General features: G+C 40.3%; 1 protein-coding gene across 2 annotated transcripts; it reads left to right on the top strand.

Annotated features, from left to right (window-relative positions):
• Positions 1-543: 543 nt before the first annotated feature.
• cptp (ceramide-1-phosphate transfer protein) lies at positions 544-13,625 on the top strand. Of its 2 annotated transcripts, none has more exons than XM_075475239.1 (3): positions 544-591; positions 747-899; positions 11,943-13,625. In XM_075475239.1, the coding sequence occupies exons 2-3, from the start codon at positions 766-768 to the stop codon at positions 12,463-12,465; spliced, it is 657 nt and encodes a 218-aa protein (XP_075331354.1). In that variant the 5' UTR covers positions 544-591; positions 747-765; the 3' UTR covers positions 12,466-13,625. The 2 variants fall into 2 exon arrangements, with proteins under 2 accessions (XP_075331354.1, XP_075331353.1); XM_075475238.1 differs by having other exon boundaries at positions 545-626.
• The last annotated feature ends 7,270 nt before the right edge of the window (positions 13,626-20,895 follow it).

Genomic DNA, 20,895 nt, shown 5'->3' with positions numbered 1-20,895 from the left:
TGGTCCCTCGGTGATGACGTTTCAGAAGTACACGAGTACGCAAGTACAGACAAGTAAGCATATTGAGAAACGGTCCTTATGAAAAAAAAGAAAAAAAGAAACGGTCCTTTAAGGACCGTTTCTTTTTTTCTATATATAAGGACCGTCCTTATATCGTAAATCACCCTCATATCTGACGGCCGATCCCCCTATCTGCCACCAGGGGGACCCGCCGGGTTGGGCATGGTCGCCCCGCCCGGAGGCAGTAGTTCTGACCATCACACCATTGTGCTGTCACTATAACACACACACACACACACACACAATATCTTTCTATGGAGATACGGATATACATATATATATATATATATATATTACCTGATTTAGCTTTGAGAGTGTTCCAATTTAATCAACTGCCGCAGACTGCTTTCCAACTTATTTTACAACAATACGTATCAGCATTTGAGTTGACTTGATATCAGCTGTTATTAAACATTTCCAGTGCTTTTACTTTGAAGGTGTTTTATTCAATTTCCTGTAATATCTGGTCGGAGTTTGCGCAGTAGAGGATTAAAGGAGGAATGACCTGACGTTTCTCGGTGTTGAACTACAGTAATGCTCCCTTTTCCTTTTCCTTTAATTTGCAGGTAATGCGTTATTCCGTGATTGTTTTCAGGAGAACTTCCATCTGTTCCCGCTTCTAACTTGCTGGTCGCTATTAAACACATGTTCTCATTCACATGTTGTCTCTTTGCTTTCATCGACAGCACTTCCTTATAGAGAACCATGGCTGGTTCCGAGGCTTCAGAGAACCAGAGATTCTGCTTACAGGAGGTGCTCGACACGTTTAAGCTGTGTCTGTCGGAAAACAAAGAAGTCTATCTTGAACACTACGTCGCTGGTTGGCGCGGCCTCGTGAAGTAAGTGATTTAGGGTAAAATGTTCTGGCATTTGTTGCGCAAACACAGTAATCGGTAAACCTATTCAGTAAGTAAAAGTGTAATATAGTAAAGAATAAATAATGTTTCTACAGTAACTTCCAAAAGTGCGAATAAAGGTAAAACAATTCTAGTTTTGCTGCGCAGTTTATGTACATTTTTTTTTTGTCATACATGATTGTCAGATAATGCAAAAAACGTGTGTCAAGAAAATTCTCTCTTTATGAGGATCAGAGTCAATTGACAAAACATTTATTCTTGCAGCAAGGAGACAAGTGTACACAACACATCAAAAAGCTACGGAAGAGTATTAGGGCCAGGCATAAGAAAAAATAATAATATTTTGCCTGTCGAGAATAAAAGTCGAATTTTCGAGAATCATCTCATTACTTTATTTTCGTCATTTCGACTTTATTCCCGACATTTCGTCTTTATTCTCGACAGGCAAAATTTAAATATTTTTTTTCTTATGCCTGGCCCTAATACTCTTCCGTAGAAAGCTGACCCAGAGTTGAGTTTAAAAAAAAAAAAAAAAAAAAGATACTATCGCAATATATGTCTTCTACTATGAGATCACTAGCCACACAAGGTTATGAGACATTCAGTAAAGCAAAGTTTAGGCAGAAGCTAAAATAAGATGGATGGGTGGCCTTCTCCAGAACACAGTGTGCCTTGACCATGCAACATAAAAACATTCTCACACATGGTACCGTACTTGCTTTTCTCATAATATAAATTCATGATATTTTTCCAACAACGTACATTCTGAAGTAGAATCTAAAGTTCAATGTTACTGACGTTGGGTCTCTGTTTCTTCAAAATGACCACCTTTAATATCATTTGACATTGACCTTTTCAAAGCAGCTTGCTCTTCAGGTTTAATGACTAAGGCAGGGATGTCAAACTCCAGTACTTGAGGGTCGCTTGAGGTTTTATGTTTTCCCCGCTTCAACACACCTGATTCGGATTAAATGGAGCAAGATGAAATAGAGGGCTGCGGCGCTCGACCACCAGTTTTGACTAAGGTGTCCATTACAAGAGGGAGAGCATGCTGGTCTTCTCTTTCCTCTCCGAGTGGTTTAAGCAAAGCAAAGATATGTAGAATAATCTCTTGAAGCCATAGTTCTCATGGCTATTCCTTAGTGGGTAGTTCCACTCTTAAATGGCCTTAAAGGGTTTTCTTTTTTTTTGTATTTTTTTTTTTTGTACACATCTACATGTGCAGACCGAGCAGTCCCCTGCTTCCGAGCAGTAAACACCGTAACAGGCTCGGCTGTCGGCAGGTGGCAGCACGCAGTGATACGAAGGGAGAGAAAATGGCGCCAAGCGATTGTGAGGTCTGACTTTTTCCTGCAGAACGATTTTGTGATGCAAATGTATTACTCTTTTGAACGCATATTGTTTTGAGAAGCAAAACGCTTTATTTTTGTAGCCCCAGCCAACTAGGCACACTACTTTTGACAACGCCAAAACGAGGCTGGAACTGGACTCGCAGTACGCAGCAGGGGATAAGAAAATGTTCATAGATTATATTGCTAATATGGGATGTCATACAGTTTCATGTCAAGAGAGGCTTTATCAGAACAGGATATAGATGAGAAGACATGTATGTGTGTGAAAACAGCAAATATGTTGGGGATAAAAACAACTGCACAGTCAAGTAGCCACTTAATATTTACTTTACATTGTAAAATGTGATCAAAATGAGGTACCTCCATACTGAGGTCTCACCTGTTTGAACAATGTTTTTATATTTCATCTTAAACTGCTGCCAAGTGCGCTTCTCCCCCGTGGGATTGCACCTAAATGAAATAAATTAATAGGCTACCATTCAAGCAGTTTTCCCCTGTAATATTATTGTGATTGCAAAGGACTACATTTAAACTTACACATTGATCCGATCAGCAATGTTCTCCCTGGTCTCCCTCTCTTTTGCTGCTGCAGCGGTGTTGCTCTTCTTTCTAAAAATGTGTTGAAACTCCCCCTATGAGCGCATTAAGATTTGGATTGTATATTTCATTACTTTGAAGCAATCATAAATAAATATATACATTGTACCCCATAATTATGTAGACATTATTCTGTTTGACTTAAATTATGCACTAATTGAAGGTTACTTCAAGGTTTGACTCTGCGTTAGCATTAGTGCGTCAGGCTCTTGGAAGAGAGCGTGTGTTCTGAGAACGTGCAGATATCCTTGCGGAGACAGACGAATGGCTGACATCAAGATTTAGATTGCCAAGGACTGTGCTGCTGCAAATATGCAGCTTGATGGAGCCACAACTCCAGAGAGAAAGATGCTGATCAAACCCAATTCCAACACACGTCCAGGTCCTCATCACCCTTGGATTTTTGGCCACGGAAACCTTTCAGAGGGAGATTTGAGACAAATCGGATGTGTCCAGGTCCTCTGAGTCGTGCACTCCCCTTGGTCATTAAAACTTTCATCAGTTTATCACCCATGAAATTCCCATACACTACTGTCGATTAAGTACAAATTAAGAGGGACGTCCATGCCATGGCTGGACTGCCAAACATAATCGGAGCAATAGACTGCACACATGTACGCAAAGGGCCCGTTTGTGGAGCACACTAGTGTTTTTGTTAATGAATTTAGCAGACGCTTTTAACCAAAGTGACTTACAAATGAGGATATAACATTACAGCTAACAATAAGCTACGTGGAAGGAAAGCCCAATTCAGACTCTGTCAGAGGTGATAGGGGTGACAGTGTAGAGATAGAGTGCAGGCATAGAGGGAAGTACAGAAGGAAGGCCAGGTGGATGTGTCTCGATACAGCGGGGGGTAAAACTGCTCTATAGCAAAGAGAAGGCATGCCAGATTTTTCCGACATGCTGCGTTTTGCACAATATTGCCATGAACGAGGGTGTCCTACTACCTGAACCAGCCAGCAGACTACATGCCAGAAGACACCTCTCATGGATCGCCCCATCAAAGTGCCATCATGAGGCAACAACTGATTACACGGCTTTAGTTGCAGTCATTGAGCACCTGGCCATGGCGAGAGATTTTTTTTTTTAAGCCATTTTCATATCAAACCATTCTTCTATATTTCGGGGACATTACGAACTACAGGTGACATGGAATTAACAGAACTTGTAATTGGTTTCCACTTCTTTGCTTTAGCAGGTCCCATAATTTCACTACTGACACTGCTAAAAATGACATTTTCCTTTTTGGATCTCTGAAAGCAGAACTTCAATCTCAGAGCCTGTAAAGAAGTTGTTTTTGTGCCTTGATGCCATTCTCATGACTCAACACTCAACACTTCCTGGCACAGGAGAGAGGAAGCGTAGCCTTATATGGTATTATTTTGGGCTTGGAGTATGCAAATTTACCGTCCTCGTTCACGTGCACTTAAATACGCACAGGTGGCATTCATCATTTCATTTACACACTTTTTCCGAAGTTAAGAGCGTTTATTGAATCTGACGTGTTGGCATGATTGTACGAGACTTTCATACAAAAAAAAAAGTGAGAAATTTAGAATAAAAATACAAAAATGTTCTTGCATGAGGCCCAATGTACTTTGGACAGACGAGACCAAAGTGAAATGTTTGACCATAATGCACAGCAGCACGTTTAGAGAAAAACATACACAGCATATCAGCACCGACAACTCATACCAACTATCAAGCACGGTGGTGGAGGGCTGATGATTTGGGCTTGTTTTGTTGTCATTGAGTCCACCATAAACTCCTCTGTATCCTGAAGCATTCTAGAGTCAAATTAAATTAAGCAGCTGTTTCTTAATGGGTTTATATTGTGCATAATTGTGGGCAAAACAGGTTTTTATTTAATTTTCTTGTCTACTTGTCTTTTACAACTCAGGTACTGATGTTTGTAACCAATTTTTCAAAGGGAAACCTAGGCACACTGACAACAGTACAAATTCTGGATGCAACATTAGATGCAGTAATTTTTATATATATATATATATATATATATATATATATATATTTACACATAAAAAGAAAAAAAGAAAAGAATGAGATTTATCTGATCCCTTAGGCTTGACTATAGACTGAACTTTAAAGGATTAATACTGACTCCAGCTTAGCCAGCCAGAAGAACTCTGTTGCATCACCGCTTACACATTTCTCATCAGTGCCATCAGACAAGGGACTGAATACTTATTAAAGTACACATTCCTGAAAATACTTTCTCCATTGATATTGAAGTATGACTTTATTGCAGGACTTTTATTTGTGATTAAATGTTTATACACAGAATCCTTCAAAAGTATGAATACTCAAATGTCAGAGCTTTGCAGCACAGCTTTGGTTTAAGTCAAGGGAAGCCAAGATAGATTGTTAACGCTGCAAAACAACACAAAGTTCCATGTTACACAAAACAAATTTGCGATCCCCTCAAAGCAGCAACATTGAAGTCTATTAACTCTAATTCTTATACTTCAAAAAGTGATTTTAAACACTTCAAAAAGGTCAAAGTCAATAGGCAATACTGCTTTAATTTGGATTCCTGAAAACTAGTCTGCTTTAATTTGGATTCCTGAAAACTAGTCAAGCAAACTTGATTTGAATAACAGCAAACTATTTTACAAAACCCCTACGACAGGTCTGGATCACTCGTAAAATTCTGTTTGTACCTAAAAGAAAACTTAAATTACGAAAAAACTGGTGATTGCGCAAATTCTCTTAAATCACTCGTACGCACGACGTTAGAACAAGTCGTGTTCTTAAGTGGCGGTGGCCAAGGCTTTTCTTTGCGGTAGACGTATTGCATCTCTTCCTGTTACCTTGCTTGTGTACTGTGGAATTTCTTGCTCCTCTTGGACTACTGATAATCACTTTATTTCTACCCATAACTTACACAATTTTGCATAGTTAACTCTATAGCTTACCGTTCTGTTCTAACACACTCCTACAGATCTTTAATCTTTATTCTCTCTTTTTAGCGGTGTGTCTGGTTCTCTAGCTTAGCATGGCTACCAGTTCTCTCCCTCAATCTCCTGCTTTCACCTGCTCTGTTTGTCAGATGTTTAGTTACTTCTCTGCCTCCTTTAGCGATAATGGTACATGTAACAAATGTAGTCTTTTTGTAGTTTTGGAGGCGAGGTTATCTGAATTGGAAGCTCGGCTCTGCACTGTTGAAAATCAACTGATAGTGAGCCAGGTCCCTTTAGCCAGTATGGAGCCACCTAGCGTAGCTAGCTTCATTAGCCGCCCCCAAGCAGAACCCGAGCAGCCGGGATCACAGGGTGGCTGGGTGACTGTCAGGAAGAGGCATAGCTCTAAAGTCAAGCCCGTGGTTAACCATCACCCTGTCCACGCTTCAAATAGATTTTCCCCACTCAGCGACACACCCACTGAAGACAAAACCCTGGTAATTGGCAGCTCTATGGTCAGAAACATGGCATTAGAGACACCAGCGACCATCGGAGGTCACTAAAATTAATGTTGTATCGTTGTGTAATTTTGCCAAAACAATATCGGACTCCGTAGTTTTCTCTGGACCCCAGCTGCTACCCCCCCCCCCATCAATTAACACAAAAGGAGCAAATCCTCTTGTGCAAAAAAAAAAAAATGAAAACAAAAACATCAAACTATTAAATGTGGTTTGCTGAATATCAGATCTCTCCTTTCAAAGTCTCTGTTGGTGAATGAGTTGATTTGTGATCATCATATTGATATATTTTGTCTTACAGAAACCTGGCTGCAGCAGGAGGATCATGTTAGCATTAATGAGGCAACTCCCTGTGACTGTTTAAATGTTCACGTTCCTCGAACCACAGGCAGAGGAGGAGGAGTGGCAGCTATCTTCAGATCAGGGTTACTAATCAGTCCCAGACCCAAGATTAGTTTTAGCTCTTTTGAATCTCTGATTCTCAGTTTTTCCCACCCAAAGTGGAAATCACAGAAACCTCTTGTGTTTGTTGTTGTGTATCGTCCACCTGGCCCTTATTCTGAGTTTCTGTCTGAATTCTCAGAGTTTTTATCCCAGTTAGTGCTGAGTACAGATAAAGTCATTGTAGTGGGTGACTTTAATATTCATGTAGATGTTGAAAATGACAGCCTGAATATGAACTTTAATTCTATATTAGATTGGATTTTCTCAGTGTTCACAGACCGACTCACTGCCTTAATCACACCCTTGATCTTGTGCTGACTTATGGCATTGAGAGTGAACAGTTAATCTTCCCTCATAACCCTGTCTTATCTGACCATTTTCTGATAACCTTTGAGTTTACATTACTTGACTTTTCAGTTTCTGAGAAGAAATTTACATATAGAAGGTGTCTATCGGAGGATGTTGTAACCAGATTTAAAGAATTAATTCCATCATCCTTTTCTTTACTGCCATGTGCAGATATGACAGACCACGACTACCTAAATTTTACTCCAGCAACACTTGACTCTCTTGTTGACAGCACTATTGTTTCAATGCATACAGCACTGGACAATGTTGCCCCTCTGAAAAGGAAGATAATCAGTCAGAAGAGGTTGGCTCCTTGGTATAATTCCCAGCTGCGTGCTTTAAAGCAGACTGCAAAAAAGCTGGAGAGACAGTGGTGTTCTTCTAATGTAGAAGAGTCTCAATTAGTCTGGAAAGATAGTTTAATAACGTATAAGAAAGCCCTTCGTAAAGCTAGAACTGCTTATTATTCATCATTGATAGAAGAGAATAAGAACAATCCCAGGTTTCTTTTCAGCACTGTAGCCAGGCTGACTAAGAGTTCGAGGTCTGTTGAGCCAGGTATTCCTTTAACTCTCAGCAGTGATGATTTCATGAGCTTCTTGATCAATAAAATTGTTTCTAATAGAGAGAAGATGGATGATGGAGTCCTTCCCACTATTATCAGTGATGTATCATCAAGTACAGCAGCTTTAGAAGTATCTTTAGAACCTGATTTGTATTTAGACGGCTTCTGTCCAGTTGATCTCTCTGAACTAACAGCAATACAGTAGTCTCTTCTATCAACTTGTGTTTTAGACCCAATCCCAACCAGACTGTTCAAGGAGGTTTTCCCATTAAAGTGATACTCCGGAGTAGATTCAACCTGGGGTCATTTGAACCGTGATATCCAGCTAAGTAGCCCACCCGCAGTTTTTTCGATATTGACTGAACATCAGCTGAGTTACAGAGTTATCCCGAATAGCATCGTACAAGGGTTAATGGATCCTGGTCCGTATCTCCAAAATTACCACACTAAAATCACATGCCATGACACCAAACTTCTACAGGAGTACAAATATGGTCTGTACTCAACAAACGATGCATTTGGAAGTTTGAAAATAGTCCAGGAGTTTATTATTATCAACACAAGCCTGATAGCTTCTCTGCAGCTAAAGCTGCGTCGACGTCACTTCAGAGAGCTGGGAGCTTCAAAATAAGATGAGGGTTGGTCTACTACTGTAGACAACTAAGTATATGCTATATTCTACATGCTTTTTTTTATGAATTTTTATGTTGTAGAGTTGTGAAGTTATTTTATCAATGGAGAAATTGAGCAGCCTTGCTTTGTTGTCTACAGTAGTAGATCAACCCTCATCTTATTTTGAAGCTCCCAGCTCTCTGAAGTGACGTCGACGCAGCTTTAGCTGCAGAGAAGCTATCAGGCTTTTGTTGATAATAATTAACTCCTGGACTATTTTCAAACTCCCAAATGCATCGTTTGGTGAGTACAGACCATATTTGTACTACTGTAGAAGTTTGGTGTCATGGCATGTGATTTTAGTGTGGTAATTTTGGAGATACGGACCAGGATCCATTAACCCTTGTACGAAGCTATTCGGGATAACTCAGTAACTTGGCTGATATTCAGCCAATATCGAAAAAACTGCGGGTGGGCTACTTGGCTGGATATCACGGTTCAAATGACCCCAGGTTGAATCTACTCCGGAGTATCACTTTAATTGACACTTCCATATTGGATTTGATCAATCTGTCCTCAGACTTTTAAGGTTGCTGTAATTAAACCTTTACTTAAAAAACCTACTCTTGATTCAGAAGTGTTAGCTAATTATAGACCTATATCCAATCTCCTTTTTATGTCTAAAGTTCTTGAAAACATAGTTGCAGCTCAACTTTGTGATCATTTACACAGAAATAATCTGTTTGAAGAGATTCAGTCAGGATTCGGAGTGCATCAAAGCACAGAAACGGCACTGGTGAAAGTTACTAATGATTTCCTCTTAGCCTCTGATATCGGACTTGTGTCTGTGCTTGTCCTGTTGGATCTCAGTGCTGCATTTAATATGCTCGATCACAGTATCTTATTAAAGAGACTTGAACATGTTATTGGGATTAAAGGAACTGCATTAGGCTGGTTTAAGTGATATTTATCTGAAAGATTTCAGTTTGTTCTTGTAAATGAAGAATCTTCCTCACACCAGAGTAAGTCATGGAGTTCCTCAGGGTTCTGTGCTTGGACCAATTCTTTTCACTTTATACATGCTTCCATTAGGTAACATTATTAGACAGCATGGCATAAATTTCCATTGCTATGCTGATGATACTCAGCTGTACTTATCTATAAAACCAGATGAACCCAATAGGTTGGTCAGACTACAAGCATGTCTTAAAGACATGAAGATCTGGATGACTCAGAACTGTCTGCTTCTAAATTCAGACAAAACTGAAGTCGTTATCTTTGGACCTGAGCGCTCTAGGGAGAAATTGTCTAGCTATATAGTTACTCTAGATGGTATTTTCTTGGCTTCTCGTACTACAATGAGGATCCTTGGAGTTATATTTTTATACATATATATATATATATATATATATATATATATATATATATATATATAATTTTTTGGGGGGCTTTTTATGCCTTTAATGGATAGACAGTTGGAGAGAGACAGGAAGCAGGGGGCAGAGAGCAGAGAGAGATGGGGAAGACATGCAGCACAGGGCTGTCCGGTGTGGGACTCAAACCGGGGCCAGCTGCAGTGAGGACTGTAGCCTGCGTACATGGGGCGGCCGCTTAACCCACTACGCCACCGACCACCCCCGCCTTGGAGTTATTTTTGACCAGAATTTATCATTTGACTCGCATATAAAACAGGTTTCTAGGACTGCCTTCTTTCACCTTCGTAATATTGTTAAAATCAGGAACATCTTGTCTCAGAGTGATGCAGAAAAACTAGTCCATGCATTTGTTACTTCAAGATTGGACTACTGTAATTCTTTATTATTGGGCTGTCCCACATATTCTCTGAAAAGCCTTCAGTTGATCCAAAATGCTGCAGCCAGAGTTCTGATGAGAACTAACAGGAGAGATCATATTTCTCCAGTTTTAGCTTCTCTTCATTGGCTCCCTGTTAAATACAGAATAGAATTTAAGATTCTTCTCCTCACATATAAAGCTCTTAATGACCGAGCTCCATCATATCTTAAAGATCTCATAAGATATTTTCCTAACAGAGCACTTCGTTCCCAAACTGCAGGTTTACTTGAGGTTCCCAGAGTTTCTAAAAGTAGAATGGGAGGCAGAGCCTTCAGTTATCAGGCCCCTCTCTTGTGGAATAAGCTGCCAGTAAATGTCCGGGAAGCAGACACCCTTTCCACTTTTAAGATCAGGCTTAAAACTTTCCTTTTTTTATAAAGCTTATAGTTAGGGATGGCTCAGGTGGTCCTGAAACATCCCATAGTTAAGCTGCTATAGGCCCAGACTGCTGGGGGGCCTCATCTGTCACACCTTTCCTCACTTTACTCTCTTTATGTATATGTGACATTATTGTGGTCATTAACTCGTGTTTCCCTGTCCCAACAGATATCCTTTGAATGGTGTTACAGTGCCGCCCCCGCCCCCCTCCCCCCCTTTCTGTCTTCTCAAACGCCTAGCTGGTCGAGGCGGATGGGCACCCTTCCTGAGTTTGGTTCTGCCAGAGGTTTCTTCCTGTTAAAAGGGAGTCGTTCCTTTCCACAGTCGCATCAGGGCGGGAGATTGGACTGAAGACAAGTTTCGGTGCAATCTGTTGGTTTCCTTAGCTAGGAAATTGTTTTTGAATTGGCTCTATATTAATGAATTGGATTATTTTGAAAATAATTATAATAATTATATAATTATTACAATGAATTGAATTCCAATTGGCTTGAATTGGACTATACTATTTAAGTGCCTTGAGATGACATTTGTTGTATTTGGCGCTACATAAATAAAAATGAATTTAACAAATCTGTTCGCACGAACGGTTGTTGCATGAGGCCCAATGTCCCCGAAGTCTTGTGGTTTGTTCGATACAAATGTGCAAAAAAAATGTCATCCGACCCTGACAGTGTTGCTTGCACGGAGATTTCGGACTGACAACATAGCCACGGGGGCATCAATTTATATTGTGTTTTAAACGCTATTTTTATACCTCTTCTACAGCTCCAAACAACATAACACTTACGTGGTAGTGAGTAGAGGGTCCCTAAAGCCAAACCGAAGTGTCCCGAGGTCTTCATGTGGTCGGATATAGAGTCCAGAATGAATTTAATCAAGCCAGTACCTTTCCGGAAATGTGTCTGCTGCAGCTGCCGCTACAGACCGTGGTGAAGTTGGTTTGATATTGGTTTGAAAAAATAGACACCTTATTTCCTTATTGTGAATATCTGTCGAATATCCAATATCAAACCAACTACCAACGACATTTTTTTGCGTCTTTGCTATGGCTAAATCATGGGTAGATTGGGCAATACAGCTGGATGTTGTAAACGACCGAAATGGTCCTTTAATGGTGAGGTTGTGTTTGCCTCATTTTAAGGTAAGGACCAGATGATCTTTTAAAATATAATTTCTTTACACATAAAAGTTTAGATTGGGGGGAAAAAAAAATGAAGTGTACTTTTTTTTTTTTTACGTTATTGTAATTGGTATTAAATAGAAAATACTGAAAGGTACACACCTCTGGGGAATGTTTAGAATTCCTCATTGTGAATTGAAATGATAATGTTTCGGCATGTAGAGCTCTACTCTTCTGAAGAAAACACACTGTGCTGTAACAGCAGAACAAACATCATAGAGGAACTGACACAGTGTGTGTATTTATCCACCAGGTTTCTGAACAGCTTGGGGAGTGTCTTTGGCTTTATTTCTAAGGATGCTGTCAACAAGATCCAGATCCTGGTGAGCTACCTGGGTGGAGAGAACGGCTCTCAGTATGTCACTGTGCAGGCCATGGTCAAATACGAGCTGGAGAACGAACTGGTGGACCTGACCAAGAGAGGCAGCCATCCAGAGTCAGGCTGCCGCACTTTGCTGCGGCTCCACCGTGCACTGAGGTGGCTGGAGCTCTTCCTGGAGCGCCTCCGCACCAGCACGGAGGACGGCAAGACACCTGTCATGTGCGCCGAGGCGTACAACGAGTCACTGGCCCAGCACCACCCTTGGCTCATCCGTAAGGCTGCGGGCATGGCGTTCTGTGTGCTCCCGGGGCGCCTTGCTTTCTTTGAAGTGATGAATGTGGGCCCCCCCGAGCAGGTTGTGATCATGCTGGGAGAGGCCCTGCCTCTTATCTCTGAGGTGTACCAGATCACAGAAGAACTTTACAGAAAACATAACCTGCTTGACTTGCCATAGAGAGGAACCGGTGCTATTATCAGCTCCTGTACATAATGAAATATCTGTAACAGGTTCCAGCTGGAGGGCAGTGAACCCTGCTGCTGCTCCTCTTTGATGACGCTGACATCTGTGTTATCTCTAAAACGGATTTTTAAGGACACACATCGGAAGCACCTGCATTCCAGCTTTCAATATAATGCTGCATGTTTACCTTTGTGTCAATGTAATGCACCTTTAAATGTTCTTTAAATCCAGCGTCTCTGTGTGGATTTAGTGGTTTTTAACTTGAATAGATGGAATGACACTGGGGGCACAGAAGTCTTTGCTCATGGTTCAAAGTTGTTGATTTCATAATTTAATAGATAAAAGGCCAAGCTCAAGTTTTTCTTTTAGAGCTACAACGTCTACAACAAGACATTGTAGCCGAACCATTATTTGACCAATCATCATTAAGTGTTTTAAAAATTTGTCATGGAAGTTCGTTTAAAAAAGATCATGTTTATGTTGCTTTTACACGGTTGTAGGTGATTTTGATCAATATCATTTGGATTTATTACATCTTATAACTTCAGTTTTGATGGACTTATAGTTATAGTTAAGACACATTATTATCATCAACATTATTAGTAGTAGTAGTAATCAACATTGCTCCATGATACTGTCATCGTAGCACACACTGATGTAGGTTTCTCATGCAGTGGGGATTTTTGTTTGGTTTTAAATAAAAACAAAAATAAATCAAATCTGTCACTGCTGTATGTGATCTCGGTCTATTTTTTTCTGTCACTTAGTACATGTCACGCCCATGGACTCTTGTTTTTAGTTTTATGTTTTAGGTCACGTTTTTGTGTTTCGGTTCATGTCTTAGTTTTCCCTGCACTCTGTTAATTAGTTCATTCACTGCACCTTGTCCCCAATAACTCTCACTCCCTATTTAGTTCTCAGTCCTTTTGTGTTCCTTTTGTGAGATTCTTACCCAAGTTGCCTTACCCTACCTGGCCTGCCTGCCTGCCTGCCTTGCATCCCATGTTCCACGTCTTTGCTAAGTTAAGAATTTATTTATTCTTGCCATGCCAAGTCCTTTTGTTTCCACAGTAGTTTTTTTTTTTATCCGGCTCAGCCGCGCTTTCTGTTGTTACTTTGTTTTTGTATAATAAAACCCAGTTTTTGCTTTTGAAGTCTGCATCCGTGTCCTACCTTCCCCACCTTCCCCCTCAACCCACTATCCTGACAGTACATTTCTTTCCACTTGGCTTGGAATTTTTTTCTGTTTTTTTTTTTTTTTTAAATGTCAGAAATATGTTTGAGTAAAACATTTTGTTCAGTAACTAGCCGTTGTCCAAAGTACAGCAGAGGAGTGAGTTAGTTAACACGTATATTAAGTACTAAGATTAATCACATCAACCTCTTTTGTCTGTAGTATATTTTCTTATATAGTATATTCTGAGAGGTTTTATACTTCCCAGTGTATATTTTCTTCTTCCTCTGTTTTTTTTTTTCTTCAATAAAACTTTGTATTTGTAGCTGACGTCTTCTGCTAATTTTTTTTCTTTCGCAATGTTCTTTTTCTACTTAGCTTGCTGACAGTTGCTTTGGATAATAAGATTATTTATACAATTTTTTTTTTTTTTTTTTCCGCTAAAAATTAAAAACATAATCATTAGTTTTGGTATTTACACCCATACACTAGAGTGGTGTAAAAATGAACTGGTAAAGACCTGGATGACTCAGAACTGTCTGCTTCTAAATTCAGACAAAACTGAAGTCGTTATCTTTGGACCTGAGCGCTCTAGGGAGAAATTGTCTAGCTATATAGTTATTCTAGATGGTATTTTCTTGGCTTCTCGTACTACAGTGAGGATCCTTGGAGTTATATTTTATAGATATATATATATATATATATACATGTAATTTTTTGGGGGGCTTTTATATATATATATATATATATATATATATATATATATATATATATATATATATATATTAGTTAAAGCAATACTATGTAACATTTCTACCTTTAAAATAACAGTTTCAAAAAAATTGTGTGGCTAGAATGAGTTTTAATATTGCGATTGGCCTGTCTCCTATGCCCTTTGGGGGTCAGAGTTGGAATAACTGCGCTATGTAACTTTGCTGGACCGGCCCGGGAGCTGAGCGGAAGTACTTCGACTTGCTTTCTGGCACGCCTACTGCAAAAACAAATAGACCCCTCTCACGCTCCCAGGTATAAGGCTAAGCTAGCGCAACATTGTCAGTACGATCATCATGGCAGAGGCACCGAAGAAACAGAAGAAGACGTTGACTGATGAAGCAAGGAAGAGAAAGAGATTTACGACAGTGTCTTAACCGTAAATTACCTCCAAGCCTGTAGGGGGAGCTCCATAATGGGCTTTTTGAGAAGTTACATAATATTGCTTCAATGAAATAACAGCATTTAATTTTTTTTTTTTTTACATTTTTAAGCATTATCTATCAGAAGTATACTCTTAGAAATCGTTAGTTTTACATTTGGTTAGCATGAAATGTCGATGTTGATGTTAAAAAGGTAATGGATTTAGGAACCTAACTGAAAGCTTGGTAACAGAGGCCAATGTAGTCCATTAATTTTTTATTGTCAGGTGACATGATGTAAAGTTGTTTTGATTGTTAGGTTTTAAAACATTACCAAAATACTATGTAGGCCTATAGTAATAATACATTTGTGGTATTTCTGATGTATTTTCTCCGGTAAATTGATTAAATTACAACATTTTTGGCATAGTGAGGCATTAGCTGACTGGTCTTTAATTAAGTAAGTTTTTTTCAGCATGACTTTGCAGCTGTGTTAATGAATTTATGAATTTCTCTGTTGTAAGGGAGATCAGCAGATGTGGTGGTCGCTGCTGTCATGCTGCCATGGATCAACCCTCATTCGGACTACAGCACATTTCAACAATGTCCAAACCCTTAAATTTGATCAAATACAGTTCATTGTTGTAGATTAATCTACCCAACAGTATAAATAGCAGTAAAATAACTTCTTTATTAAGGCCTGTTTTACATTTTCATGATGACATTTTTATAATAAAATGTTTGGTTTAAATCTGTTTTTTTTTTGCACAACTGACACATTTATTTTGTCATTAATATGGTTTTAACCAGAAAAAAGTTATTAAATTCATATTTTAATCCATCCATCTATCCATTATACCCGCTGAATCCGTCGGTCGGGTCGCGGGGGGGCCGGAGCCTATCCCAGCGGTCATCGGGTGAGAGGCGGGGTGCACCCTGGACAGGCTGCCAGTCCATCACAGGGCCATATTTTAATCAATTAGTTAATATTTTACTATAGTTTTCTGGCTTGAAGCACAATAAACAGGGTTACAGATGTATTCAGTTCACATGAGATATATTCGAAAAATGATGTCTACTACAGAAAAGAAGAATTGATCCCGGCTCATCAGTCAAAGCATCTACAGCCACATATTTTCCTCCAAGTCATTTAAAGCTTCTTTAAAATAATTTATTCAGCTCAGCTTTGCCACTCAGCTCATTTTACATCTGACACCAGAGAGAACAGACAGACTGAATGACATCTTCTACAGATTGGGTGTTTGGGACAGGAGTAAATCCTGGGAACAGACAGTAACATCAGGCTCTGTTGAAGGATGTAGATCTGAAGGTAAGCTGGACCACTGGCATGATTCAGTATAAAGGAGGACAAGGTAGCTGGCCCCTGCTAGCATGCAGAGGTACCCTCTACGATTTAAAATGGTGATAAATGTGTCTGCCGCTCCAAAAAAGAAAAACGTTGATAAAATGCATTGTCGGTGAAGTGATCAATGCACGTTATGGGTCAATATTTACTGAAAATTGCGTCGTAAATGTTAAAGTTATCTTTTTTGTGCTCCGTTCCGCTAAAAACCCGTTCAAACTGACTGACAGCGCTGTGAAGTTTGGAACTACGGAGGCTTACAGTGTTGCCAAAAAAAAATCACAAGAAGTCGCTATTGGCTCTCTGAAAAGTCGCTAGAAGTCGCTAGATTGCGTCATGACGTCATAAGTGACGTAACCACGCCCATATTATATATTTTCGCTCCTACCCGAGCCGAAATCAGCCGGCCTGAAGCTGATTTCAGCTCTAAACTCTGTAAACTTTAGCAACATTTGAAACTTTTCAGGCCAGAAAGTTGTCGTTTAGATCCCCAATGTGTTAAAAACCTGCCAAAATACCGGCTATTTACAATTTTGTTCCGACGAATTCGGCGCTACTAAAGCTAGCCGCAGTGGGCAACGCACTTCCGGTTATTTTGACAAAATAAAATACCCGTTGCCTTTTATCATAGGGAAAGCCATTACGATAAAAAGGTGCTTTTGTTTTGAAAACAGGAAGTGAACCTACCCTCGTTGTAGCTAGCTTGAAACTGCCGTTTTGACAGGAAATGACGGTATGCCGGGTTGCTGCCGTCCTGCAGTGCTTCTGTCTCGGCTTGTATGGTGTCGCGGGGCAACTGATTTGTCACTCACAAAACAAGTTAAATTGTCGCTAGATTCAGCCAGATTGAGCCCGAAAGTCGCTAAGTCGCTAGATTATTTTTTTTGTCGCCAGAGATGGCCAAAAGTCGCTAAATCTAGCGACAAAGTCGCTAAATTGGCAACACTGGAGGCTTACATGAACCACGTGACAGCCCTAGCGGCGAGATCGAAACGTGTCGCAACTCTGTATTACTCTATAGCTCTGCCATAGACATAGGCTGTGTTCGAAACCGCCTACTTCTCCTACTACTTCCACTACTCCTACTAACTTGAACTTTTTTTAAGTTTCCGGATGCATACTAGATTCACCGAAATGTTGGGTATGCATCATGAGGTTACTACTCACACAGCCATTATAACGAACAGCCTTGCCACTCTCTATTAAGCCCCATTGTACCGGCTTTTTGGCTGCAGTTCCACCAGAATTCCACTGGTCTCCACCGCGTCGTGGACCAGAATGAATGGGGCCTAATGGAGCTAGATGCTAAGTCTCCTCAAGAGCGCTCAGATTTGAATGTAGTTTCTGAGAGCTCAACATGGGTTTCAAGTCAAAAATCTACTGAACGAGTACATATATCCCTTTGATTTCTTACAGGTTGGCTTCTTGTTGTCCACCACGCGCTAGCATTGTGCTAATGACAGCGCTCGACCAGAATTACGACCAGAGGCACCGCTTGACGGCTGGCTCCATACCAAGCGACAACAGAATTAAGATGGACTTTTTCCGCTTATGTTACCACAGCCTAAGAATCTGTGATGTTACCACACATTCTCTCTTACTACAGCTCTTCCTTGAAAACGCTGCTGCCTTTGAGACCAACAACAAGCAGGATTGTTGCCGTAAAGCGGCATCTCCGGTCGTAAGCTATGTATGACGTCATACTTCAAATCCTTTTTATAAGCAAATGAGTGGCTCTAAAAATCTACTCAGCCAATGGTATTTTCTAAACATCCTCTTTCGAAAACAACATTCGAATTACTAGAGAAAAAATTATATCTTGAGATAAGGGCACGAAAGGGCGTATAGCTCCATAGGACTCCATTCATTCTGGTCTCCAAAATTGAGCGCCCCACGTGGAAAAAGGGTGGAACTGCAACCAAAATCGCCTCGTTGGAAACCGGAAATGCACCGTGAGTGGCGTATCTGTACTATTATAGCCTACTCATACTCAAACTACCCAGGATGCAACGTAACGTGACGTCACCGATCGTCATTTCCTGTCAAAACGGCAGTTTCAAGCTAGCTACAACCAGGGTAGGTTCACTTCCTGTTTTCAAAACAAAAGCACCAATTGTATTGTAATGGCTTTCCCTATGATAAAAGGCAACGGGTATTTTATTTTGTGAAAATAACCGGAAGTGCGTTACTCACTGCGGCTAGCTTTAGTAGAACCGAATTCGTGGGAACAAAATTGTAAATAGTTGGAATTTTGTCAGATTTTCAACACGTTGGGGGTCTAAACGACTATTTTCTCGCCTGAAAATGTTTCAAATGTTGCTAAAGTTATATATTTACAGAGTTTATAGCTTAAGCGAAATCAGCTTCAGGCCGGCTGATTTCGGCTCGGCAGGAGCGAAGTGCACTGTGTGTAAAAGCTCTGCATATGGTCTGATCGAATGAGTATGCCGTTTGCAAGTATGTAGTATTTAGTAGGCGGTTTCGAACACAGCCATAACGCCTCACAGATTGCCTATTGGAGCTGACGTATCAGCGCGGCCGCCATCTTGGATGGGTCTCCAATGCCCCCACATTGCATTTATTTTGACTGAGGACGGTATATGTCCCCAACTTCAATAATCATAACTCCCTGAATTTTTTACCAGATTTTCATACGGTTTGGTTTGTTACAAACGGCAGAGATTTAGTTATGATACAGGACATTGTCACACATTAAAAATACGTGCTTTCGGTCGGTGGCGTGGTGGGTTGAGCGGCCGCCCCGTGTGCAGTGGCTGCGGTCCTCGCTGCAGCTGGCCCCGGTTCGACTCCCGCACGGAGTGGCCCTGTGCTGCGTGTCTATCCCCTCTCTCTGCTTCCTGTCTCTCTCCAACTGTCCACTCATTAGAGGCATAAAAAGCCCCCCAAAAATACTTAAAAAAAAATAAATACATGCTTTCATTCTGAAAGACTTTGTATCATGCTCTTTAACAAAGACATATGGTTGGCCATAGCATATTGATAAATGTATAAATGAATTTTATAGTTTAATAAAGACAGTTTGATTGTTCATTTGAATTTATTTCTCTCTCTCTCATACACACACTACCCTTCTGTAAGACATATACATACAAGCTCCCATAGGATTCAAGGATTTTTTTTATTTGTCATTGTATTCCTACAACAACATTTTGTTGGCACTCGAGAAAAACAGAAAAAACAACAACAATGAATAAAATAAAGTGTTGTGAATAAAAATAAATAAATAAATAAAGTGTTGAGGTGTAAAAACAGTTATAAATATATCAGAAAACATATACACAGTTCTAAAAATGGTGGAATTATAAATATGGTGGAAGTAAACAGCCTATAGTAGGCTATATGTAATATAATATTGCACATTTATACTGTACCAGCCTAGAAAAATAAGCGTTATAATTCCAGGTCATTCCTTTATAGTAATCACGCAGGACACCGGTGTATCTTTCAGCAGTCCGTTTACTATATAACCTGTAGCGCACGTGATACACACACATCACATCCCACAAGCCAGGCATGCTGGGACCTGTAGTCCTACTACTACTCCAATTCCAGCATCTTACACTACCCTGTTAGGCTTGCAACTGGGGCTGGGGAGCTAAAACCCTTGAAAAATAACATTTTTGCTCAGCTTCTTGCGTCTGCTGGCACTCTGTAACTCCAGGGTAGTTAATTTTGCGATGTTTTGCAGCCTTACTTTGTGAAATACAGACACCACAAATGATACAAGCATCATATCTAAGCCTGACAATCTCACCTGTCCTGTCAAAATCATCAGGCTTGAAGTGCTCACTACAGAGCTTTGACAACTCAGTCGCAACAAAACCCTCCCGTCTTACAGCAACTTCTCATTGCCTCCTCAAGCCTGTATCACTGGGAAACCTTCAAAATATGAAGAAGAGAAAAAAAAACAGCAACATACAATGAGAGAGAGAGAGTACCAGTTCCCACTGTAATAACGTACGTAAGTGACGTTAGTTACGATGACATAATATTATACATGGTAAAGTAACCTAAATTTATGTTTAATCTTACTTGTGAAAGGTAATCCCACGCGATTTGGTATCAATACTGCACCGGTTATTGCAACCGTAAACTGCACAAAATACAAGCATAATTGCTCGCTCTCAGTCGACTCCAATCGATTCTGGTGTTGGCCGAGATTGAGGAAACTCACCCAATGTGGCGACCAATTTTATCGTAATCGCTTTCCCTATAATAAAAGGCAACGGGTATTTTATTTTGTGAAAATAACCGGAAGTGCGTTGCTCAGTACGGCTAGCTTTTGTAGCGCCCAATTTGTCGGAACAAAATTGTAAATAGCCGGTATTTTGTCAGATTTTCAACACGTTGGGGATCTAAACGACTACTTTCTTGCCTGAAAATTTTTCAAATGTTGCTAAAGTTTACAGAGTTTAGAGCTTAAGCGAAATCAGCTTCAGGCCGGCTGATTTCGGCCCGGGCAGGAGCGAAATGCATTGTGGGTAAACGCTCTGCATACTGTCTGATCGATGAGTATGCAGTATGCAGTATGGAAGTATGTAGTATGCGGTTTCAAACACAGCCCATGTCTATGCCTACACCGGCGTCCGCCACCAGGTGGTCCGTCCCTCCAATTGTCATGGCAACTCAACAGACATCCGAAAAGAAGGCAGTTCGTGCCTCAACTGGATGCGCTAACGGTACAATGACGGTTTAATTCGTATATTTATCATAGTATGCATGTCTACAGTCAA

This window comes from Odontesthes bonariensis, chromosome 10 (assembly GCF_027942865.1).
Source record: "Odontesthes bonariensis isolate fOdoBon6 chromosome 10, fOdoBon6.hap1, whole genome shotgun sequence".
NCBI classification, from domain to species: domain Eukaryota; kingdom Metazoa; phylum Chordata; class Actinopteri; order Atheriniformes; family Atherinopsidae; genus Odontesthes; species Odontesthes bonariensis.
Note: the sequence above shows the minus strand (reverse complement) of the source record. Positions and strands in the feature narration are given on the sequence as shown.

What these genes read in the sequence shown, in the direction of transcription:
- cptp (XM_075475239.1), top strand. Translation starts at nt 766, where the DNA reads ATGGCTGGTTCCGAGGCTTCAGAGAACCAGAGATTCTGCTTACAGGAG. An exon ending in GGTTGGCGCGGCCTCGTGAA is followed by an intron (nt 900 to 11,942) that starts GTAAGTGATTTA and finishes TTTATCCACCAG; the next exon opens with GTTTCTGAACAGCTTGGGGA.